General features: G+C 49.8%; 2 protein-coding genes across 8 annotated transcripts in view; one reads left to right on the forward strand and one right to left on the reverse strand.

The window, feature by feature from the left end:
* Positions 1–17498, forward strand: part of PPP1R12B (protein phosphatase 1 regulatory subunit 12B) — a 202105-nt gene extending 184607 nt beyond the window's left edge. For 3 of the 6 annotated variants that reach the window (XM_084796179.1, XM_084796173.1, XM_084796177.1), the window contains 3 exons: positions 137–187; positions 6081–6261; positions 11305–17498. In XM_084796179.1, the coding sequence (XP_084652305.1) occupies positions 137–187; positions 6081–6215 (186 nt within the window). In that variant the 3' untranslated portion in view covers positions 6216–6261; positions 11305–17498. The remainder of the gene's footprint in view (positions 1–136; positions 188–6080; positions 6262–11304) is intronic. The other 3 variants (XM_084796180.1, XM_084796174.1, XM_084796178.1) reach the window with 1 other exon arrangement.
* A 1680-nt stretch (positions 17499–19178) lies between these two features.
* The window catches only part of SYT2 (synaptotagmin 2), a 109310-nt gene continuing 103157 nt past the window's right edge, over positions 19179–25331 (reverse strand). For both annotated transcript variants that reach the window (XM_084796316.1, XM_084796317.1), the window contains exon 9: positions 19179–25047. In XM_084796316.1, coding sequence (XP_084652442.1) covers positions 24841–25047 — 207 coding nt within the window. In that variant the 3' untranslated portion in view covers positions 19179–24840. The remainder of the gene's footprint in view (positions 25048–25331) is intronic.

Genomic DNA, 25331 nt, shown 5'->3' on the forward strand with positions numbered 1-25331 from the left:
AGGGGATGTGGAGAAAGGTTTGCCCTAGTCTACAAGACTCAGACCATGGAGCTGCCGTGCTATGACGTGTAGGAGGCAGCTTTGGGATAGCTCCCGCACCTGTCATCCCTTCAATGAGCTCATTGTTTCTAAACAGGAGAGGCGAGCGTTGGAACGGAAAATGTCGGAAATGGAAGAAGAGATGAAGGTACGAAGAGTTTCTTTGTCTTGGTGTGTGCCTGTTCTCTGAACGCTTGCCTAAACTAGATACTTGAGCCTAGGCTTGCCTGCTATAAATGCCACTGCCAGCTGAGCACCCCCAAGAAGAGATGCTGGGTTAGAGGACATGAGCACCTCTCCTCGGCCATCTCTTAGGTACTCTCCGTTCATGTTGCATCCGCTGTGGATACCTCAGAAGCCTTCTAAGAGCAATTGATGGGTTTGTGATGAGACTTCTGGCAGACGGGAGGCAATATCCCAAGTTGAACCTCTAAGGTTTTCAAAGGCTGGGTGAAAGGGCTAGGACAAACTCCTCGCTCTGCAGAGTCCCCACCAGGACAGCTCCATGACACCTGGGCACGGCCACAGGCCTGTCTCCCCACACACAGCTCTTGCAGGGGGAATACAAGCTGAGTCATTCCACAGCAGTATGAAAATGTATTTTTGCATATTGATTTCCTGCCCTGGGCCATCTCCTCTGCAGTGCTCCCGAGTTCTTGGCCCCCACCCACTAGAGCAGACTCATGCTTTCACATGACCTACTTGAGGGCTCACTGCCTTCCTCTTCTCGAGGATGACCGACAGTGACATCACCTCTCTCAGCTACTTGAATGGACTGCTGCCAGTTTTGAGTGCCGGTCTGCTGCTATAGCAGGGGAGCATAGGGGGGCTGGAAGGAGCATGGAGCTGCTCAGGGTAGCCATCTACCTAAAGTATTGGAGCAGCCCGTCCCTGCAGTGCCTTGTGCTAACTGCCATTGTCACCTACTTACTTGCTCAGCTTTTTCCTTTCTTAAATAATCTTATTTTAGTGGATATAGAATGCCAGATCAGATGTAGATTTCTATAGCTGGGAGGCAGAAACCCTGGGACAGTGTCAGACAAATCCCCAAATGTCCTCCCATAAGCAAGTGTCTCTGGTGTGTAAGTGGATTGCCGCTTCCTGAGAGAGAGTTGTTTTAATGGCCTAAAAAGATGTTATTTATGCATATCCCAACACACACACACACACACACACACACAATGTTTTCAGGTTATGATCAGGTCAAAGGTCATGGTTTTCCCAAACCCTGGACTCACAATCCTGTTACCCCTTACAGTTGTAGAGTGGAGGGGAAATGACAATTCTTGCCCCTCGTTTCCTAGTCGCCAGCCCACAGCTGTGATTAGTAATAGTCATACAGAATTGGAAGCAATAACTACTTATCCTTCAAACACTCTAAATTCCCAGGTTGACTTTAACGTAGCAGGAAGTAGAAATAGTGTGTGATTCTCTCGAGACAGAGCACTACCTTCATAGACACCACTGAGTTTTTCCATCTTCTGGGTTTTCTACCTCCCCCCCTCACTTGTGGCAGTCTTTTCTTCCTCTTAGCATAGTACACTAGTACTGCCAAACAGCTCTCCATGTTGGACACATACAGCGCTATATGCATGAGGGCTTCCCGTCTGAAACCCTTAGCTATACATCTGCACTCTGCCATTGGACTGCTGTCCATAGTGCTTGCTAACAAATGGCCTGGGCAAGGGTGGCTAGAGAGATGACTCCATGGTTAGCAGCACTTGCTGGGTTCAGATCCCAGCACCCATATGATCTTTTATAATCATCTGCAACTCCAGTTCCAGGGGATCGGATGCCCACTTCTGACCTCTGTGGGCACCAGGCACATATATTGTGTATACACATATATGCAGATAGAATATTCATACACATAAATTAAGCTAATGCTTAACTAAAAAAAAATTTTTTTTTTTTTGGTTTTTTTGTTTTGTTTGATTTGGTTTTTATAGACAGGGTTTCTCTGGATAGTTCTGGCTGTCCTGGACTCACTTTGTAGAACAGACTGGCCTTGAACTCACAGTGATCCACCTGCCTCTGCCTCCCAAGTGCTGGGATTATAAGCATGTGCCACCATGCCTGGCTCACTTAACTAAATTTTTTTTAAAATACATATTAAAAATCCTCAAAAGCCTTTGCCTGCGTATGGTGGCATATACCTGTAAATCCCAGCACTTGGGAAGCAGAAGCAATTTCTGTGAGTTTAAGGCCAGCCTAGTCTACATAAAGATCCTGTCTCAAAGAACCAAATAAACAAATAAAATAAGCAACCACAAAAAAATTATAAGGAAAGGGCTAATAATGTTGCTTACTAGATAGCATGCTTACTTAGCATGCAGCCAGCTTGATCCTCAGGACCCCATGAACCAGGCATGGTGGTGCACACTTGTAACATTCAGGAGTTCAGAGCCGTCTTTGTTCTGAACTCACTACATAACAAGTTCTAGGCCAGCACAGGACACATGAGACCCAGTCTCCAAAAAAGGGAGGGGAGGGAGTGGAAAGGAAGGACCTACATGCTGATCTGGAGCATGGAAATCAGGCCAAAGCTCACACATCCCGCCATGAGTGCCCTGCAGCCCAAAGCCAAGCTGTGTGCCCTTTGTGCCACTCACATAGGCCCCATACAAAGACTCAAAAGTGGCGCGTTCCTGTCATCACAGCACTCAGGAGGCAGAAGCAGGCAGATCTGTGAGAGTTCCAGGCTAGCCTGGCCTACAAAGTCCAGGACAGGCAAGTACACAGAGAAACCCTGTCTCAAACAAACAAACAAACAAACAAACAAAAAAGACTCAAAAGTTGTCAAAAGGGGGGAACTTTGAGCTCTTTCTTATTTCTATTCCCACTTTAAGCTGGCAAGGACAGAAGCTCTTCCTGTTCTACATTGTTCTCAATCTTTTGGGTTGACACAGGTTTGATTGTTTCTATGTCTTTATCCTATCAAGCTGTGGTTTTCTAAGCTAGGCCATAAATTCATATCTTCAGTATTCCAAGAGATTACGACACATGAAAGTGTTTCTTTCCAATCAAAAGTCATTTGCCATCAGTTTTAAAAGTAAATTTAAGAGGCTGGAGAGATGGCTCAGAGGTTAAGAGCACTGGCTGCTCTAGCGGAGGACCTGGGTTCAATTCCCAACACCCACCTGGTGGTTTACAACTATCTATAACTCCAATCCCAGAGGTTCCAATGCCGTCTTCTGGCCACCTCTGGTACTGCAAACATGATGGACAGACATACGTGCAGGCAAAAACACCGATGCAGTCAGTAAGCTGTTTTGAGACTTTGCTTAAAAATCCACCATGTTGCCAGGCATAGTGGCGCACGCCTTTAATCCCAGCACTTGGGAGGCAGAGGAAGGCGGATCACTATGAGTTCGAGGCCAGCCTGGTCTACAAAGCGAGTCCAGGACAGCCAAGGATACACAGAGAAACTCTGTCTCAAAAAAAAAAAATCTACCATATCACTCAGTCCCCTGCCACATACAAACCCAAGTCGAGAAGAAATGCCTGCAAACTGTTCTGCCTGAGTAACAGTAAACATAGTTTGCTCAATCCTAGCATAACATTCCAGATTGCAACTGGCCTAGCTCCCTCTACAGGACTAAGGGGGAAGAGCATCAGACCCTCCCAGCCACACCAGCATTAGGGTTCTGTCTGTACCTTCTTCAAATTCATGAATATATTATGAGATTGTTATGGCTGGCTCTAAGGGAGTTGAAGAAAATGATTGTTTAGCTCTCAAGCTCTTCATTAAGCTATCATTTATGCTGATCAACTTTTCTAAGGATTAGTGACTAAAATAGTTGTCAAGCCTTGGGGCCAGTTGCTCTGTGTTTGTGCTTGTTCAGGTTATGCAGGAGGTCAGTCTTTCCTGGAGCCGTCAACAGGGCACTAGTGTAGGGGTGACTGCCCATGAATGCGTGAGAGCTCACATCTGAAAGGGACATCACTGCCCCTTTTTCTCACACCACCAAAACACAGGTCAAGTGAGACAGGCTCTCCAGGTATGTGTAGGGCTTTGTGTTTGGGAGAGGGAAAGGTAAGTATGAATCCTCCCCAGGAGGAACTCCACCCCATCCGACGGAGCTGACAGGCATGCGTGTCAGTGTGCACTGAGCTGGCAGAGCTGACTCTGTGCTTGTCCTGGGATGGCCACATCCAGTCGGCTGCCTCCTCTACGAAGCTTCGGCTTCCTTGCAAGACCCTAGCCTCCACCCTCCTTTTCCCAGGCCCTTGCATGTGGAGGGCCCAGCAGCCATCCCCCTGTCGGTCGCTTCTGGGAATCTACTTTGCTCACTCTGGAAGTACCACTAACCGACTTGCTCTGTGCTCCGCCCCTTTCCACCTTGCTCCATGCTCTGCTCTCCTCCTTTTCATCTCTTTGCCAGGCTTGTTTTCACGACTGCTTCCTACAGAACATTCCACCACATGGTTTCCTACCTCTCTCCATCATGCTGAGCTTCTCCCAGCCAGATCCGCCTGTGTTCACATGTCAGACTAGGTCACTTCCACAGCTGGTTGCTGCAATATCCCTGGGAGGCAAAGACCACTCCACATAATGAAACGAGTGTATTGAAAGTTTCAGTCAGATGTCAACACCAACGTACAGCACTAGCCAGGGGTCTTCCGTGTCTCTTAAGTATGATCCATGCTCATGTCTTTAAACTCCCCCTCCCCTGTGCCCTCCATGAGCAAGATGCTTCCAGCCAGCCAGGATGGCCCAGTCTACCCTCCCTTAGCTGCATGGAGCTGCTTGGCAGCCCTACCTTTTCCAGGACAGTCATCCTTCCTCTTTGGCCAAAGAACTGTTCAGCAGTTTGTCTCTGCTTGTTTTTCCTTTTCACTGTTTTCTTTCATGCTACTTTCATCTTTTTGCTGGTTCACTCCCAAACCATTGCCCCGCTAATCTTTTATTCCTGTCCTTTCTCACTGTGTGGCATGAGAGACTTCTCTGATACCTGGAACCTTTTTGCCATCACTATAACCCTAACCCTACTTGCCTAACAAAGCCATTCCCCTCTTCCAAAAGAGCTGATAGGCTCAGTTTCAAGGTCAGTGCAGAGGATCTCTTGGGAAGTCACTTAGCGGACTCAGCAGGCCTGTGTTCATCACTTTACTGAAGTCTTCAAGTCGCTTGTGAACACTGAGATGGGGGATGACTGTCTGTGCAGGCTGTTCATTCGCAACGCTGACGCCCAGGTGGGCAGGCTACACCGTGATCCAGACAGTTCTGTCACCTCTCTGCTTCGGTGCATTCACAATGACCAGAGTGTACGTCTGTTTGAGCACATTGAGGCAGCTTCCAGCCTTGCCATGAACTAAGGCAGAGAGCACACCGTTAGCTGTGAGCTTAGTGATCCCCATAATCACTCATAGCAGGTCAGAGGACACGCTCTGTGTGCTACTGAGGAGAGCTGGGAAGGTTAGTTAAGCTTCTTGCAAAACAGCTGACAGGTCCGCCCACAGGGCTAGCAGGTGTCACATCAGCCTTCTTAATAATACATGCTTATATGCAGAAAGTGTTTAAAGAAAACACTCCTCTTGGGTTTTTTTTAATGAAGTAATAAATTAAGAGAAAATTTCAGGAAGAAAACAAATAGAGGTCGGGGGTCCAGTGTGAGGACAAGATGAAGGGAAAAGAAAGGGGTGATGTTTGGATTTAGGAACACCCACCCCCAAAATCCTCAGCCCCAGGCCCAGTGACAATGAAGGGGAATCCCCAAGACTGTGGCTCTGCATGTGAGTTTGTCAGACGGCCCCAAGCTACATGCTGGCCTCTCCATCTCAAGTGATGCTCGCATCGCCAACTGCAGCATGCTAAGAGCTCATCCGAGCACCGCAGACAGTCCTTACTCGTCTGGTGCGGTCTCCTTTCCTCCCGCCTGTGCAGCTTGCCCTCATCTCCTACCGCCTTCCCCGTTTCCTTTCTTGCATGCAAACTAAAAACAGAAACAAAAAGTCACGTAGTTTCTTTGTCCTCCTTTTTTTCTCCTCTGCTCTGTCTTGTCTCTGTCCTGTCTGTCTCCATGTCTCACTCTCTGCAGAACCTTCACCAGCTAAAACAGATCCAAACCTTGAAGCAGATGAACGAGCAGCTGCAGGCTGAGAACAGGGCCCTGACCCGGGTGGTGGCCAGACTCTCCAAGTCCATCGAGCCCTCGGACCCCCAGGAGCTCTAGCTATTGCCCTTCCTCTCCTCCTCACTGCCCTCCTCTGCTACTCCAGGCAGGTTTACTCTCCTTGCCGGTCCCAGAAGCCCAGTGCCCATCCCTTCTATCAGGGTCTCCATGTCCATGTCCAGGTATCTGTAACACTTGGTTATCTGAAGATGGAGCCAGTACTCAGGCCATATACTGGGACATAAGAACCTAGTCCAAGGGTGGCAGCAGGGAGACTTGTCTGGGCAAGCAGAGTGTTGCTGTTCAAGCTGCCACGTTGCCTCCTCTTCCTATATAGACTGGATATAGGTTTGCTTACTCAGCTGCACATAGAGACACACTGCATATGCTTACCTGTGTGCATACATGTACACATGTTTATTTCATCAATGGCGTCTTTGCCAAGCTGAGAGAGAACTTTCTCAGCGAACAGAAACCCAAATGTGTATCAGTCAGGGCCTGAGGTAACCAAGCACGAGAATTCTCAAGTGTGACTGCACGTTAGGCCCACCTGGGAGCTGTTACCATACACCATGCTTGGGCCCGTTCCAAATGCTCTGTCATTTGTATTGAGGGAGAGAGACCTGGGCATCTGCATTTTTTTTTAACTCCCTGCCAATGTGTATGTGTTGAAAACCTCAACCCTTTAAATACCAGATGGAAATTCATCACAAGTGACAGCACTGCTGGATGGAAATGACTAGGCCTAAAGGCCAGGCCTCCCTGACCCCACCTCTGCTACCAGCAAAAACACCCTCAATCCCACCGTGGGGCAGACCTAGACAAGCATTCTTTACCTCCTTCTGTAAGCCCTTGCTTTCATCTTCCTCTTTCAGAAACATTCCTCCCACCCCCCTCACAAGTCTCCTGGCTCTAGGGATGCGTCCCCCACTGCCGAGTACGTGGGCCTTGAGGCAGAACACACGCAATATAAATGAGCCCTTCCTAATGGGTTTGCCTTGCAGAGGAGATGGCAAGCGGTGGAGCAGAGAGCGGGATTTATTTTCAGCTGAAAACCACCCCTCTAAAAAGTGTGTTTGGCAAACTAGAACCTTCTCCTGGCTGTGGATCTGAAGGACAGGCTACACACACTGATTGTTTTCCCATGCCCAGATAGTGTGATGGGGTCACTGCTGCCCTAAATGGGTTCTTGATTTTCTGCAACAGGCAAATTAGTCTTGACTGGGCCTGTCTTTTTTTTTTCTTTTCTTTTCTTTTTTTTTTTTTTTTTTTCTTCTTCTTCTTCTTCCTGCCTATTTGCATTTGCCTTTAGGGTCAGTAGCTGACAACTAATTCCCACTAGTCCTGAAGCACCCAGATTACCATTAGGACTGAGCTAATGTCCCACTACAGAGGCTGTCACAGGTATAGAGGAAGTGGAAAGGGATGTGTGCTGCCATGGCCAGGCAGTGGGCAGCCAGCATTAGGTCTAAACTCTGCCTTTCAAAGTTAGCTTTAAAGGTCCCAAAGAGGAGCCAGGCAGTGGTGGTGCACGTCTTAGTCCCAAAGCTCTGTGGTGGTATGTGTGCTTAGTGTGCACCAGGACCCTTGGTTCAGTCCTAGGATGCAGACATGCATGCACAGAGGTGCATACATATACACTCTGGGAAATTTTGACTTAAGGCAAAGTAGAGACCTCCAAAGATGTCCCAGTTACTTTTGGCCTCCCTATTTGTTTAAATTAGATATTATCCTGGCACTTATTTAATGACCATGCTTGGGTGCTTTATGTTTTGCTCATTGGCTCCACAGCACTATTGTATATATTTAAAAACAAAACAGGTTCCAGAGTCAGAAGCAAGCCCAAGGCCCCTTGGAAAATAAATGGTTGAACAAAAATTCAAACCCTGTGTTCCAAGATCTGCACTCTGTACCACAGTAATATAAACCATCTGCATATTCGGCATAGTCTTAACCACTGGTTAAACACAGAGTCTAAGCAACGTAGGAGCAATCTGTTAAGCAGGTACAGCACAGGATAGCACTGCTGCAGAAGAGTGACAGACAGAATTCTGCTTTTTCACTATTCTGACTTAAAAGGCCAGTTTTAGCCAGTCATGGGAGCGCACCCCTTTAGCCTGAGCCATGCCAATAGTCAAAAGAGAATCAAAAGAATTGTATTTGACAAATAAAACTCCTGTGGAATTCAGATTTTACTGTCCAGAAATTAAGATTTATTGGAAGCAAATCAGAACTTGAGGTTCTTCTACCTTATCAGTAGGTGTCACCTGCTAAGCCACGCTCACAAAATGAAGTAGTCACAGCAAAGACTGCGTGACCTGTTGCCTAGTCTAAGGTACTCACTGTGTGGACCTTGACATAAAAAGCCTGCCAGCTGACTCCTCCCAGTAGGAAAGATGGCCATGTGGCCAAGAGATTCCTGCAAGTCTCGTCCTTGTGCTTAGCCCCAGCCAGCTCTGCCTTCAGGGAAAGGGAAGACTCACTTCCCACCCAGGCAAGGCAGCTCAGGTAAGGCTCTCTCCCACCCATCGCTCGCCTTCCCTGGCACACCCTAAGGCTTCAGAACCCCGTACCTTTCTTTAACTCAGTCCTCATCATAGGCTGTAAGAAAACATGTGCTCGATTTTGTCTGAAGTGTCTGAACACCAAGCTGGTAGGCTAGACATTTAGAAACGCAGAAGCTGAAGTCTAGAGAGTTAAGATGTGCTATAAAGCCTTGCGCTGTGTATTTCTTCCCACACGTGTTCTTAGTTAACCCTTAACGTCAGCCCAGTGTCAGACAGCACGGCTCACTCTTCTCTCTTTGAGCATGGAGCCTTGGTCTCTGCATGCCACTGGTACGTTTTTACATTATCTTAAGATGTTAGATATTGATTGCAGCTGTGCAATTGTCTTGTCCTGCTTCCTCCCGTACCCAAAGAGTTGAGTTCTTAATGTAGGGGGGTGGGGGGAAATCCCCAACACAACATATTGTACCTGGTTTTTAAAAGCAGCTCACTTCTGATGTGGTGAGCAAGAAACACAACCTATTGGCATAGATATTGCTTCTTCACACCTGTGGAATCCTGCTAAGAAATAGGGCTTTCAGGGGCTGGAAAGGTGGCCCAGAAGTTAAGAGCACTGGCTGTTCCTCCAGAGGATCCAAGTTCAATTCCCAGCACCTAGATGGTCTCACAACCTACCCTATGTAACTCCTGTTCCAGAGGAGCTAATGCCCTCTTCTGGACTCCACAGGCACAGGCACAGGCACACAGGCAGGCAAAACACGCATGCATATAAAAGAAACATTCTTTTAAAGTTAAAAAGCCCCACCCAGGCAAGCAAGTGCCCGGATGGAGCATTAGAGATAGAAGGGGCCAGCCTGGGCAGAGTATTCCCTTCTCATAGGCATGAAAGAGCTCGCTGTGAGGTAGCAGGGATTCCCCAGCACTGGGAAGCCTGCACAGACACCTGCCCTTCCGTCTCTACAGACTCCTGTGAGCCTCTGAGGCCCATCTGAGAGAGCAGGGCAGTTACTAGGTTTTTTTGTAGCTACAAACAGAAATACAGAGAAGTGGTTTGTCTAAAGCAGTGGTTCTGTAATTTGCAACTATTATGAATCGTAAGTATCTGTGTTTCCCAATGGTCTTAGGCAACCCTTGTGAAAGGATTGTTTGACCCCCCAAATGTGTCTCGACCCATGGGTTGAGACCTGCTAGTCTAAAGCACTGAGGACCACTGACAGTGAACACTTCTGAATTTATTGCTGGGCTATAACTATTTTGGTGTATGTTTTCCATTCCTACCTACAGTGAAGAGGTGGTCATTGGACTTGGGCACATATGGGTTCGATATCATCACTGGAATTTAACTAGCTAGCTGCCTAGACCAGGGATGACATTTGTCCCCTCACCTATACAGATAACATCTGCAGCATAGGTTCCTGAGGTGACAGTGAGACTTTTCAACCTCCCCACAGTGTAGGTGTTGTTTCCCATTTGTTCCGACGGGGCATGGGGATATGTACACACATACGTACACACTGTGTAACGTAACCCGCATCTTCCTGGCAAAGTTGGGGAGACAAAGTTTGTAGTCCTTCAGGTGCATTATAAAGCCCCTAATTTAACAGCAGAGCCAAGAGCTAGAGCTACATGCCGTGTGAGTCCTCAGGGCAGGCTGCCATTCTCTGGAAGCCTTGTTCTCCGTATGAGTATGAAGTCTGAACTGACCAACCAATGAAAGAGAGGGTATCTGCATGAGAGCAAAGACACCGAGTTCCAGAGCCTTTGCTCTGTACTTACCTCCCAACCCCAGCCTGCTGCCAGCAAGGCCCACACACGAACTGTAGCTCATTAAGACTTTTCAGATACACTAAGTATCTGTCAAAGTGCCTGATCGTGTAATAAAGACTTGGGTCTCCAAGCTGGAACTCGCTTTTCCTGTGTTCCTTGAGTTGAGCAACGGTGTGTTGTCATGTTCCAAGATGGAAGAACTGACAGATGGAGTCCCCACTCTGTCCCTTCTGCCTCTGCTTGCCAGAATTCTAACACCATCCACTAAGCGCTGGTAACGCCCCCTGGTCTTCCCCACGTCGTAATTCTCTGGGGTTGCTGTTGAGGATAGGTACGTCAGAACGACCAGTGCGAATTTGCATGGGTTCTACTTACCAAAGGCACCAGGATGACCTTGGTCATCTCGGCATGTGGCAGAAAGGCCAAGTTCTCGTCCTCAGTTTGTACTTTGTTCCTTACGGGTAGGAAGCAGTGCCATCTAACCTTTAAAGGCCACCATGTCTGACTCCTTGCTGAGCGCCTTCCCTGTGTCCTCACCGGCATACTTTGGCAGTCTCCCCAGGCTCTCTAGGCTTCAGGTGAGTTCAAGGGCAGGAACAGTTAGTTGCAAATAGCTATTGGCTCAGTAGAATGGAACTAAAGGCTAAGTAGCATGCAAAGCTGCCTAAAATGATGAGGAGCCCTGTTTTCCCTAAATATTTACATTTCCAACCCAGTAAATAGGAAGAGTTGAGGGGGCTTATCCCTGAGCGAAAGGGTGGTGAGAACTTGTCACACAGCCGTCAGGAGGCCCTGCTCACCAGCTGGCTCGGCCCGGGAGGGTAGAGGCAGCCACCGTGCCAGGCTCTAACACACCTTTCCCTCTGTCCCCACAGGTGTTAACAGAACTGAAATCCGACAATCAGAGGCTGAAAGATGAAAATGGTGCCCTCATCAGAGTCATCAGCAAACTGTCCAAATAGACGAGGTCAGATCTGGGATGAGGCGACAGCACTTGCTGCCTGCCCTTCGTTCCCATCTATGGCCTTGTGGCCAAAAGCAGTGAATGTTTCGGAAGAAGGTCGTCTCCTTCTGATGCTCCCCAGTCACCTGCTCTGCACTGTACACGTTCTCTGCACACTCAATGCCCCATCGCCCCTGCACCTCTATCCCAAGTCTTATGACAGTTTTAACTGAAGCGTGATTGTGACCATTTCAAGCAATCTGGAGAAAGCCTTGTGGGCTCAGCTCAGCTATGGACCCCCAACTTTCTGCTGCTTTGTCCACATTGGTTTCAGTCCAATATATAAGGCTTTGGCCCATAGCCTTTACACTGACCCACTGTACCTTGATATAGGTGAATCTTGTGGTGGCCACTCTGGGGTCCCATCTGGGGTGCCAAGAGGAAGGGCAGAATGTGGATTTGCTCTTTGGACTTCCTGCCTCTAGAGCTGTTTGCTTAGAGTCCAAGGTGACTGGCTCTGGCTGAGGCCCTGTGTTATTCACCTCTCAGGAACTAACTTGTTTTTACTTTTCTATCAATAACCTAGGAGCATCCCTGACTGGTCTTAGCCCCATTTCTCCCCTTCTGTGAGGCTTAGGTGGCCCCGGACTCTCTTGCTCTTTTTCTTTCTGTCCTTTTATGGTTTCTGCCCCAGGCCTGGTGGCATAAAAGCTGCAACAGAGCTCCTGGCCTCAAGTTGTTTGGGGATGTTATGGAAAACCATCCTTCGGTTGCCTTGGTGCCATGACCCCTGTCCCTGCAAAGCTAGAGGGTGGCTTCTGGGTCGGCCGACTGCTCACGTCTCCCGCTTGTCTCCTTACAAAGTGACCTGCTGGACTCTTGAAGCAGTACACAGTAGCTCACACCTACAGCCCCAGCATTCAGGAAGCCGGGGCAGGAAGACCAGGAGTTTGAGGCCAGCCACGTAATAGCAAGACCCTCCCAAGAGAAAGGAAGGCTGGGTACTGAGTGTTCCACTTTGCCTGTTTTCTTGCCCTTTGTTTTCTTCCCCACACAGGCACCTGCTCCTAATGAGAAATGAAGTTGTTGCAAGGAGGCCCAAGGGAGAGTGGGTGGAAGCTAGACTAGAGAGGACTAGAGAGCGGAAGCAGGCTAGAGACGGGGGAGAACATCTGAGGACACTTGGAACACTGCTCATATTGTGAGGATGGTGGTAACTCACTTCCTGGTAGGCATATCCAGGGGGAGAGATGTCCCCTTCTTAGAAACCAACAGGCGAAAGGACTGCTGGGTAGAGACTGAAGAAGACGAAGTGTAGTCATTTGAGAGTGCCAAGGCCCATAGATCATCTGGCCCAGGTCCCTTGTGTTGCAGGGACTCCGTCCCTGCTGCCAAAGCTTCGGCCTGTGATCAGTTTTTGGTAGCTATGTATTTATTACTTGAGGCTTGGGCCCCTCTAGTAGCCAGAGTTTTTACTAATAGAAGCTGAGGTCTGCTGCCTCCTGCCAGGACAGCACATTAGATATAGGTGGGTGGTGGTCTCCACTTCCCTGGTCCCTTCCTTCCCTCCTCAGATGTCGCGATGTTGATGCCTGTCACACCTTGACTACCATCCTCTAGAGTCTAGATGAAAGCAGCCCTTTAAATGATCATGCCTCGACCTGTACAGGGCACCCCATGGTTCTAGCACACAGCTAAACTGCTAGCTCTTGTTGATGTTCCAGCGCTGATGGGAATAATGTGGGGTTTGTAGGCATTTTGTCCTTTGGTCCACGCTAAAGGCAGGTCCTTTGATGCCTCATCTTTTGGGCGTGGCCAGTGACGTGGACCACCCTAACACTACCTCTGTTAGTTTCTTTCATAAAGACACCACCGTCCTTTTTGGTGGCCCTTGCAGTCTCCATGTGCTCTTAAATAGAAGTTGTAATTCAGGGTCGCACTCTGATAGACTCTGAGCACCTGCGCTTCGGAGGAGGCTGCGCTGGGCCGCTCTCCTACTGGGAAGCCCTGAGCCACAGGAGGAAGGACCTGCCTTCTGCTGTAGGAGTATTCCCTTCCTGCTGGGCGACGTTCTCCTAGCATAGCTAGGTTATCAGGAAAGAGGGGGTTTCTGTCTCAGAAAACGAGATGTTTAGGAAAACAGTTTGAGCCTCCTCCATACAAGTGTTTGCCTTTGAGGCAGGTTCTCAAAACTCACAAACTGGCATTACACCAGCCGCTCTGTGTGGCCGCCCATGTTAAGATGCCATCTCTTGCCAGGAAGGTTTCAGTCTCTGTGGCTAAGAACCCATGAGAGCACAGGCGATCCTAGGTCATTCCGGCATGTCCTTTGGGGCCACTAACTTTATTAGACAGAAAACATTGTGAATTTAGTCTCTTCAAAATCACATTGACTGAAAGCCCCCATGGAAGATCCAGGCCTTCTGATAGCCAGCTACCTCTGGGGGCTTGGCCAGCTACACACTGTGGGTCTCCCCAGTGGCTGCCAGCCTCACCTGCTGGCTTGTGTGTGAGTGAGCTTGCAGCTGGAGCTTACTGACCCACGGCAAGCAGCCAGCCACACAGGACCCTGTCACACTAGTCTTCCTGGGGAATTAAGACCGGAACAGGAGTATTCTCTTTCACTTGACAGCTTTCAATAGGCAAGCCGTCTTTGGGAGCAATGGCTGGCCCGTCCAGAGATTCTCTGTCTGGAGCTTGCCTATTTGACTTTCAGGGTCTTCTGAGCCCCAGCCCCATCCCAGTCTCTAGGGGAAGGGTTATTCACAGTTAAGGGTGTTGCCCCAAAAGCATCTGAAGACCAGCTCTATCTTGGGTCCACTTAGTACACTGAATTCTCAACTAGGCTGTTCTCGTATCCTAGAACCTCTTTGTCCCTGCCCAGCAGTGGGGGGTGTTCTCACCCCACCCTCCACCACCCCCCCTGCTTCTGCCCCCTAGCTGCAAGTATTGTTCTATGGGAGTGCTGGTGGCTTGCCCTCAGGCTGTACAGGAGCAGAGTCCGTGTGCCCTACAAGAGTGTATGAACCAGAGATGAAGGAGCTCTCCACGCCATGCCCTTTGCAGCCTTGCCTAGCAGAGACAGCTGTTTCCGCCCAGTGTCAACATACTGACAGTGTTAAGAGGTGGGCCCTGGGGAAGAGAGAACTGTAGAAAACATTTGTCAGCTGCTTTCAGACTGTTGTGCACCTTGAAAGAGAAGCCTCATTGGGCAGCTAAGTCACCAGGGCAGTTTAGTGACTGGCTTCACCCAGCAGGGGAGCTACAGCTTCCACTGTCACCTCACAAGGACACTGCTGCAGGAGCCCACTGTGTCCTCCCTCAGGACCACAGGCTCTAGTCCGTTGCTTACAGGCCTTTTCAGAGGTGTGCCCTGTCCAGATCCATGCCCAATTATAGCTACAGCTCGGTCGCCATTCTATTCTGAAGGTAGGTTCAAACCCCTAAACATAGATTCCCTTGACCCAGGAAGTGAGGCAGCTTTGAGGGCAGGATAAGGTGCCACAGGGAGTCCAGGGCCAACCTATTTAACCTCAGGCAAGATAATATTTAAAGTCCCCTTGGCTTAAAATTCTGTGATTTATTTTTAGGGAGATGAGGACTTTAGATGCTTAGATTTCTGCTTCAAAATCACTTAACTTCAATTTTTCAAGATCGGTCTTGCTTTCTTCCCAAATTTAAGATGTTTCGGATCAGTATGTCAAGGCTGACCCCTCCTTCATGATGGAAAGTTGATGGAAAGTGAGTTTAACATTGAGAGCTGTTGAATAGTGTTGCCACTGCTTTTCCTCCTAGGTGCCTAGGTGAAATCTCAACCAGCCTGCAGAGGTCGAGATTGGAGCTGGTAGGGGTGGAGAGAGCCGGGAGTTACAAGCAGCCAGTGGGATACACTGTGTCACTAGGAAACCAGCGGCTGCCTGTAGGTTTGCTCAGCCACCTCTCCCAGGGACCAGTGCCACTTTTCTTGAGCTCTGCCTTGAACAGCAGGAGAGCAGTCTGCAGTGAAGCCGGCAATCCAGTGGGCTGGCTTTGGCCAAGCTCTGCCTCTGACGCTGCTGCTGTTCAAGGTGCTGTTCAAGGAGCTCTTTTCACAGGAGACACCATGAAATGCAGTAGGTGTTTACAGACCCCACGGCTGCATAGCATAGAGTAGTGCCCAGCTCTGGCCAGGCTCCTTCAGTCGGGGCTTGGATGTGAGGAAAGGGCCAAACCCTGGAAGTGGGTGCCTGCATGCTGGAGTGGGTAAAGGCAGAGGGAAGGTCTGTGAATGTGGAGCAGGATGGAGGCCGCCAACCCTGGGAGAAAGGAGGCCAGGCTTCCGCACCTGGAAGTGTGTTCTGTTTCGTGAAGTTCACCCCTCAGCTCCAGCTGAGCGAGATTTTAATCAGCTTCCCTAATGGGTATTGACACTGCTCTGAGCAGTCGACTCTGTCAGGGACAACTATTGATTGCTTGTGTTCTGATTAGATTGGAAAAATAGATCAACTTCATTATAGCCCAGGAGCTGTCATTGTCACAGCTACAAAGGAATGTAGTGGTCTCTGGGGGCCGAGGAGAAACAACTAGACGCCTGACAAGCCAGAAGGTAGCTGAAAGTTGTGTGTGGCTCCTTGAGAGCTGTGGCTAAGGGTCACGGTTGTCCTGAGGTGTGCCTTGCAGCCAAGCCTGATGCCCACCGTGGCTCAGTGGTGGAGGAGGGAACGCCGAAAGCCCACGGCACTGGCCTTACCTCAGCAGACCTGACAAGGTGAGGGTCTCTTTGAGCACCAGGCTGGTGCTTTCAAAAAGAGGTCTGGCATTTTGATTAGAAAGGAGAGAAGGCAGAAACAGGTTTTATCCAAGTGTAGCTCCGTCTCTTTTGCTCTTCCCTACACCCTCCTAGTTCCCCAAAGGACGCCTCTCCCACTCATCTGCTTGCCCTCCAGACTGGGAACCTGCCAGAACGACATTTTGTTACTTCGCCTCTAAATTTTCCCCTAATGCTTCCAATGAAATTGTACTTGGGTGGCCCCTTAACATGTCCTCAAGATGCTAGCTTAGGCCCTTCCAAAAATAAGCACTCCATCTCCCTTCCTTCCCTCTCATCTCCCTCCTCAGCCTTAGGTTCTTGAGGGAAGAGGGTTTCCAGTAATCAGCCAGGAGTCCTGGAGGATTTTCAGATGCAAACAGCATGTCACCCAACCCCACTCCACACCTGCCCACCACCCACAGCCAGCCCCTATCCACTGTCAAAGCTCCCTGGCTGTGCTAACAGCCTTCAGAGACCAGGTCTGGCTTACTGGTGCAGATGACTCCCCTGATGCAGGGCCATTCCATCTTTTCTGGAAGATGTGACTGGTTGTGGCAGCATAGGGCAGAGTGTTTCCTCAGCACAGGCTGGACACCCAGGCAGGAGAGAAGACCCTTAGAGCCTCTGCTGTGCTCCTCAACCCAGAATTGGGGATCAGAGCAAGGGTCACTCAGGCCGGAGTAGCTCAGCTGTCTCCAAAGTGCAAGTGTCTGTGCTGTTCTGGCCCCTGCTTATCCTAGGCTGGGGAAGACTGGGTGAAAGGCACCAGAAGGCAGGTACAGAAGAAAGGATTCTGAGAGGGCACGCCTTTCTAGTCAGCATCCCTTAAGCAGCTCTGGCTTCCTCCTGCTTAGATCCTTAAACAGAGCCATGATTTCCCTGAAGAGGGGGGTGATGGGTGGGGGTACTGCTCATCAGTGTTTCAGAGCCTTTCCGGCTTTCTGGTTTTCTCCTAGTCGTGTTTCCCCTGCGCCAGTCTTGACCACCACTTCTGCACTAGCATTTGCATTTCCTCTCCCCACCTCACTCACGCTTAATGCACCGAATGGAACTGCTTTCCAGCTGAGTTGTGTGGATTAACTTCAGCCAACTGTAAATACACCTGGAGGAGGCACCTGAGGGAGGGCAAGCCAGACTGGCTTTGTGAACTGAATGTATTTTTATGCAATTTTGAGTGGCCTTTCAACTCTAAGATGGATGGATTTGTTTTGCTGGTTGTTGTTATATAGTGTTAAGTGTTCTGTGTTTGAAAGTTTGAGAATAATATTCACATCTATATGATGCCTGTAAACACAACAGTATTTATAAATGAGTAAATAAAATTGTTTTAACTTTGTGCCATGAGATTGCTAGAATCTTCCATTCACCAAGTAGCCCTGAACAGTCCCCACTGACTTAGAAGTCTCTCTGCCATGGGCTGCCATAGACCTGCCTGCCCAGGGAAGGTCTCTTGGAGCACCAACAGATTTCCTGGGTTGATTGGCCAAGGAAAAGCCCAGAGTGAAAGTTTGGAACAAGCCTGAAAAGAAATAAGGGTTCCCAGTGTCTAAGAGGGTGGCTATTCCTTTGAAGGTTAAAAAAAAAAAAAAGTAGGAGTGTATAGCCCCCCTGGAATACACCCTAACACCCACCCTACATAGGGAGTGCTGGTGGGGGTGCTGGGCACGTGCAGGCTCCCAGCACCACCCTCAGTCCTCCGCTGTGTAAGGGTTCCTGAGGTCCCTGGGACAGAAGATCCAAAACCCACTCCTTAGTGCCACACTATGCATCTAAAGCTAACCCTGGGGGTCACTAGAGGTTGAATCTAACTGACGGGAAGGCACCTAGCTCAGAGAGCTGCTGTGCAGGCTGCTGGCAGAGCTGGGGAGTGGGCAGCCAGGCTTTAGGCCTGCTGTCTGCCAAGTGGAAATCCTTGGTCACTGACTTGGAGGGAGGGAAGATTCTTTTCCCCTGCTGTCACCCAGCTGTTTGTAGCTCAAGCAGCAAGAAAAAAAAAAAAAACAGGCATGATGTCACAGTTGAAGAGTTCAGCCCTGGCCTTGGAGCTTGAGGCAGAGACAAAGATGACTGACAAAAGGGGCTCCTAGACCATAAACGTCCTTTCTCTGGGCCTCCACCCCCACCCCACCCCACCCCACCCCCACTGGCTGGGTAAGGTCCATGGAGCCAGTGTCATCTACTGGTCATGGGTGCCGGCCATCCTGGTACCTCCCTGCAGCAAGAGCAAGGTACTTGCATTCTCAGTCCTGTACAACCAGGCCACCTAGCCCATGGCCTCCAGCCAGACCGAAGTGGATCTGAGCCCCTGCCAGCGCACACAGGCACTCTGCCCATATGCCTTACTGCCCTTTGGCCATCTGGACTTTATGCAAAACACATGCCTAGTGCATGATGGTCCTAGACAAGTGTCACACATTATGAAGTGACAGACTGATGGGCTGACCTTCTTTGGGGCTGGGAACTAAAGAGTGACCTTTCCTAGTCTTAGCTATACTGCCCCATACTCGGCCCCTAAGTGTTCTGGAGCCTTATGGCCCCTGGTGTCTCTGCCTCATGAGTCAGACACAGGCAGCCTTCCTTACAGTGCAAAATTGAAGATTTTGTAGTTTCTACTTTTTAAACATTTACTCCTGGGACCAGCAGCCTCCCTGTTGGCTGGGTCAGACTGTGGCTGTCCCCTAAGCCCAGATCCTCTGGAGGGAACGTAAGGATATAGTCCTTGTCCTCCCAGGACAGTGGACCCCATGTGACTACGATCCACCAGGAACCCCCCATCTTTCCTCCCCCCCCCAAAAAAAAAACTCAGAAGAGAATAGGCTGTGACCCCTTCTAGGCTGGGCTGGAGGCCAGAGCCCCCTAACCAGCTCACCTTCCTGCTTGACCTTGCTAACCCTTAGGGACAGCTCCCTGCCCCCCTGCCCTGGCCCAGTACAATAATAATAATAATAATAATAATAATAATAATAATAATAATAATAATAATAATAATAATAATAGAAATGCTCCCCGCCCCCAGGTTGCTTTCAGCTCTTTTCTTTAATAAGGAGACGCAGCTCATTACAAAATAACAATTTGACAAGAGATCAGACAAGAACAACAGAGTCCACACAAGGGGATGGAGAGAGCAATGCCAAGCGGAGGGGGGTGGAGGGAGGGAGGGCTACACGTGTCCTTCTTATGAAGACGAGGGCTCCTGGTGGGTCCAGTGCATTCCAGGGGTAACAGGGGCACGCATAGGTTCTGCCCCAAGCCCTAGCTTTGAAAGTTTCTGGGCCCAGGGTTTTCAGAAAGCAAATCAAGGCCTTAGATGAGCAGGAGTCAGGGCAGAATGATCAGGCTTCCGGTCACTTCCCTAAACTCCTGGTTGCTGAGGGAAGCTGGGAGTGAGACTCTAAGGCCACACAGTGCGCCTACCACCTCGCCAGGCTGTGCTGCCACATTTCCCTGTTCCTGTGACCAGGCCTCACCAGCCCACGCCAGTCTACCCTGAAACTGCTCCAGTTTTGTGGTTTTTGTTGTTTGTTTGTTTGTTTGTTTTGCGCCAGTTGCCGCCTTCTTTATGTCAGGAGCACAGAGGTCCCTGGGACTAGCTCAGGCGTCATGATCTGTGAATGGCAGGAGCTACCTTGTTGCCTCTGGCCTTCTCCAATGCACTTGCCCAATTCTGCCTGAGGTCTCTGGACTAGTAACATGTGACTGCCCTCCTGGAGGGTCCTGTGGCCGCCCACGCCGCTTCAGCCCCGTCCACCCATACAGTTACTACTTGCCATGCTTGCTCGGGCTACCCTGGGAGCGAATGTGAGTCAGGTCAAAGCCCAGTGTCCCCTGTTTTGAGTCACCCCTTATCACTACACCTTCCACCTTACTCTCAGGGCCACCCTGCTCTTGTGGCACTGCCAAACCAAAGAGGGAGTGTGGGTGGCCAGTTCCAGGCTTTCCCTGTGGGTCACTCCATTGCTCTCTGTGGGCCCTGACAGCTCAGGGAGAAGTAGGCAGGGCTGGCCTTGTTCATCCCAGGCTGGGCTGCTGACTGCTTCTGAAAACCCTGGTTGCCTCCAGGCCTCTAAGATGATATCCAAGCCACAGAGTCACTCCCACTGGCCTGCTTATGGCCAGGGCAGAGCTGAGTCCCACTGTCAGACTTAGGCTAAGAAAGCCAGCCAGGGGCATCTCCTGAGACCCCACCAGAAGCCCTGAAACACCATCTGTCCTCATGACACAGGGCTGAGGGAGCAAAGAGGGTGACGGACAGGTGAGCCCTTCACAAGTGTTCTGTGGGGAGCCAGTTAGAGGGACAGGGGGGCTCCTGGGAGGAGTGGAGGGCAGCCTCCAGTAGGAGGCCCCTTTATGGCTTTTCAGTTTATTCAAGACAGTGGGAAGAAGGAACCACATCACACACACGGAACATAGAAGCAACGGGACACCAGACACCCGGCTAGACACAGTGCACTGGGCCCCAAGGGTTAACCCTGCAGACATGCAGCAGACCTGCTTTCAGGGCTAGTGTCCTCCAGGGTCTTCCCCGGGCAGGGCTGGCGCTGGGGCCAGAACACTGTCTCCCACTGCAGACATATCCTGTAGGGGAGGTAAGGTGGGGCTGAGGACAAAGACTTTACACAACATAAAATCAAGGAGCAGCCAGTTCTGTAAAAGGGGTTTGGGGGATGGGAGATCGAGGGGACTCTCAGCATTGCCATGCGGCTATTTACAGTGTAGACATGCATCTTGACTGAACAAGATTCTGCTCGTATGTTTATAGAGAGCATCTTCTTTTATAATATATAACTAAATGCACATGGAGGGGTCAGATGAGGCTCGATGGCTTCAGAAGGTTCCTGTTTTGTTGTTAAAAAATAAAGTATATTCATATATCTTCAAGTCACAGTGTCCCCTTCTCAATATCGCAGTTCAAAAAACAGGTTAAATCAGATGTGTGGTAACCAGCCTCTGGCCCCTGGGACTGAAGAAAAGAGGGGTGAAGTAGCCAGAGGGTACGTTGCCAGACTCAATATAGGATTAGCCAATTAATTTTCACATTAAACAACGAATCACTGTCTGTAGTACAGTATGTCCCAAATATTGCATAGGATATACTAATACTTCAAAATTATTTGTTTATCTGAAATTCAAGTTTAACCAAATATCCTGTGTTTGTATTTGCCAAACCTGGCAGCCACTATGGAGATCTGGGCCACCTGCTGCTGCTACCCAGGCAGAAAGACCCCAGCCAGCCTATAGTAGGGGGGACACAGAGCAGAAGGGCAAGCAAAGGATGGGGAAAATTCAATCTCTTCCTACCTTCGGGGAGACTGCTGCTAAGTAAACCCTCAAAGTTAGGCTGTCCCACACATGGTTGGGAGACCCAGGACTCTCAAGAACTGACATAGCACATAGGACATAAAGGGACAAGGGATTTCTCTTTGCTACCATCACCCACCCCAGCTCTTATGTGTAGTACGGAGGCATGCTTATAAAAGCTACTTTTATCAAGAGGCCTGTGGTAGCCTCCCACCTCTCTCACTGAATCTTGGGTCAGCAAAATTACCCCAGACCACTCCTACAGAAACAAAGCTATGTGTCGCCTTCCTGGGGAGAAAGAAGACCAGTGGCTCGGGCTGGGCATCACCCCTGCTTGTTCCAAGCACCTGCTCGAGTTGGGAGCCTCCACACTCCCCATGCCTCACTCCGCCTTTGTTTCTAAGTCTCAAAAAACTACCCACAGCACTGCAGAGCTTGCCTCTCTTCTGGGAGGACCATTTCAGGGGGTACACGTGCCCCCAGATCCTGATGGTGTTGGATTTGGGCATTCCTAGTCTTGAGCTCTCTAAAAAAAAAAAAGAAAGAAAGAAAAAGAAAAAAAGAAAAAAAAAAGCAAAACAAACTCTTAAGTACTTTCCTCTCATTGGTCCACACTTTGGGATAAAAAAACTTTGAGCCACACACGTATCAAGACTCCCTCACCAGTCACTCTACTTAGTGCTGACACCCCTGGACAACCCCCACCCCAAATAAACCCCCGTGGCAGTGAAGGTTTGAAATGCAGTGCTGGGGTTTGGGTCACATCAGCTCCCCTAGTAGAGAAAACCTTAAGCCTCAACATGTTCCTGCCAAGCGCCTGGACCTGGACAGGTGCCATCTGCTTGGGTGGCTTAGTTGGGGACCAGCCCTAAGCCTGCGGAGGAGCCACTCCCAGCATCCATGCTGGCTAAACTGGTGATCAGAGTCAAAAGAAGCCCTGGCAGGCTGCCCACAGTAATGAGCTCTAGCCTGCCTCTAAGACCAGGGACAGTCAAAGCACAGAGGCGCCTACCTTTCCTCCCCTCCTCAGCAGCAGTGCAGTAGGACTGTGGGCCGTGGGAGGGCTGACTGAGGCTCATAGGAGAGAAGCCCATGGTGAACTGGGAGAGGCTGGAAGAATACAGGAGGAAGGATAAGGGGAATTCCTGTGAGTGAGGTTTATAGAATGTGGGTGAGAAGAGCCAGTGCGGGGAGGGACCTTGGAAAGCACCAAAATTCCACAGAAAAGAATCCAGTGGCATCCGATGTCCATACCAAGACCCTGGACTTCTTTAACCAACTGAGCACACTATTGCCCTATTGCCTGACAATTTCTCACCAGAACTCTGGTCCCAAGGACTGCAACCCATAATCCCATCAGTCCTCTCTTCTTCGTGTTTGCCATAAACACACATACAGAGAGTGTATGAAGTCTAAAACTTCCCATGTACCAAGGGCCAATAGCAGAAGGGTGTCTAAAATACAGGCAGACCAAACCTCACACCACAGCCTGTTTCTGGTTACCTCACTCCCTACTTAAACCCAAAAAAAAAAAAAAAAAAAAAAAAAAAAAAAAAAGGCAGCAAAGTAAAGCAAACCCACATATCCCCCCCCCCCATTTTCATTAAAATTAAAAGATACCTCTGCACCTCCTTCAGGCTGGGTTCTCAAAGCTAAACTTTATGCCACCATCCATCTCTCAGACCTACAAGAAGTGGAAGAGCCCAGAAGGGGCAAAACAGAAGTTCTGCCACATTTGCTGTTGCTGAAGCTGACCTGCCCCGGCTTCAGGAGAGCTATGTATTTTTCTGTGGTAAGAAGACAAAGGCCTGAGAGATTCCAGGACAGAAACAAGACCAAGGGAACACAGCAGCCTCTGGCTTCACGGGACCCAACTCCCCCTGCCCAGGCCGAGGGTTCTGAACGGTACCCAATGCAAGCCTGACTAACATATATATGGCTTTTTTTTTTTTTTATCAATGCTGGGGACAAGTACAGAACAGGGAAGGGAAGAGACAACACAGGGTAGAAACCGGAGCAGGTTTCTGCCATCACCCATTTGAAATGAATGCCCTGTGTTTCCTAGCATTCAGAGAAAAGTGTCTCTAAGGAATGGAGGGATGGGGCCTCTCCACAGGTCTGCCTGGGCCACTCCAGCTACAGTCATAGAGAGCCGAAGGGTCCAGAGGCTCAGGAATAGGAGCTGTGAGGAGCTCAGCACAGCCGCCATGCTCCCCTTCCTGCCACCTCCTCCTTACCTGGACCTCAAGGGAACTAAACACTTAAGCCTTCCTCTAACGGGTCGCTGGCCCTGGCAGAGCACTTGTCTTCAGACAGTGTTTTTCCACTTACACGAAAAGGGAAACAGAAGCAAAAGCAAGATGGTGCGTGAATGCAAATGACCGCGCTGCTTGTACTCTGTAGAGGGGGGGGGAGCGTCTGCTTCCCACTGGATGAGGCAAAGATCCAGGAGCTTAATTTTAGGCTGAGTAATGGGACTTCTGTTTCTTCAGGGTTTGATGTTGTCAACCAGAATGCCAACCTGGGGCTGGCGGTCCCTGGTAGAGTCCGACCAATCTAATGAATAGTCTATTTTCATGAATGTCCCCAAAACCCCACTCCTGGAGGAAGAAGCCATGACTGACAAGAGGACGTCTGTGATGCCATCAAGGGCTTTGGTCCTAGTTCTGAACGCAGCCAGTACCACATCTTGCCACCTCCCGGATGGCCATTCACAAGGACTTTGAGAGCTCCCGTCACCTGACCAGGGCTTTGCGCTTTCTTCGCATGCTGACAGGCCCCCCACTCAGGCGATGGGCGTTCTTCCCCTTCGAGTCCCCGAAGACTTTCTCCTCTCACACAGCTTCATGGTCCGTGGCTCGTTCCAGAAATGAAGGGAGATACTCAAAGACAGAGGCAGGTGGGGATGGATGGACACACGCACGCACGCACCCACGCACGCACTCACGCACACATACAAGGCCGGCCATTGTGTTGCCTTCACAGTCAAGAAACAGAATGTGTGTTGCCATTTTGTTGGTCCAGAAACCCAGGAAAGCAGGACCTGCTTTCTGCCTGTAGAGGGCCTCACTCAGGGTGAGACCTGTATGAAGCCTTGACAGAGTGAGGGGAACCCTGACAGCATGCAACAAGGACAGCTCCTGGGACAATAAACAGAGCCAGGCTTCTCTTTCACATCTTAGGGGACTCTCTCTTCACGCAGCCACCAAAAGGAAGTTGGTCTTTAAAAAGAGAGAAAGGAAGGGGGGGGAGGGGAGAACGGGACACACCGCAAACAAATGAAGAAACCTCTAAGGTCGCATAACTGAGGTATTGATAGCTCTGGATCTTGTCAGTGTCCTCGGCAGGGGGTGGGGGCCATGCGCCCCCAGCTGCTGTTGCCTACTTGTTCTTGCCTAAGAGGGCATCCACTTCCTCCTCAGGTTTAAGAGAATGCCACTGGGCAATGGGCCTCCGGGGGTTGGCCAGCATGTCGGACCAGTGCCGCAGCTCCGTGCCTGTGGCGTTGCTGCCCACAAAGATCTTGCCGATAGCTTCGTTCTTGCCCAGCTTGTCATAGTCCAGCACGGTGACAACCACCTGGACTTTCTGCAAGGCAAGCAAAGGAAGAAAGGAATTCAAAGGAGAAGTGGGGACCCATGGCGTACTCTTCCCTCAGTCTATACTGCAAATGACTTGGAAAGGGATGCCTCCAGGTTTCTGGCTTCTGGCTTCTAGCTCCAGTTAAACGTCAGGGTACATGGAGGTGGAGGCCACAGGTGTTTTTGTTTTTGTTTTTGTTTTTGTTTTTAATACTTGTTTTTCTGCCAGCAGATATACTTGAGCCTACACAATGCTCTAGGCACGCAAGACTTTATGGGTTGGGAGTGGCC

Source organism: Acomys minous (assembly GCF_964271855.1).
Source record: "Acomys minous genome assembly, chromosome: 1".
Taxonomy (NCBI): Eukaryota; Metazoa; Chordata; class Mammalia; order Rodentia; family Muridae; genus Acomys; species Acomys minous.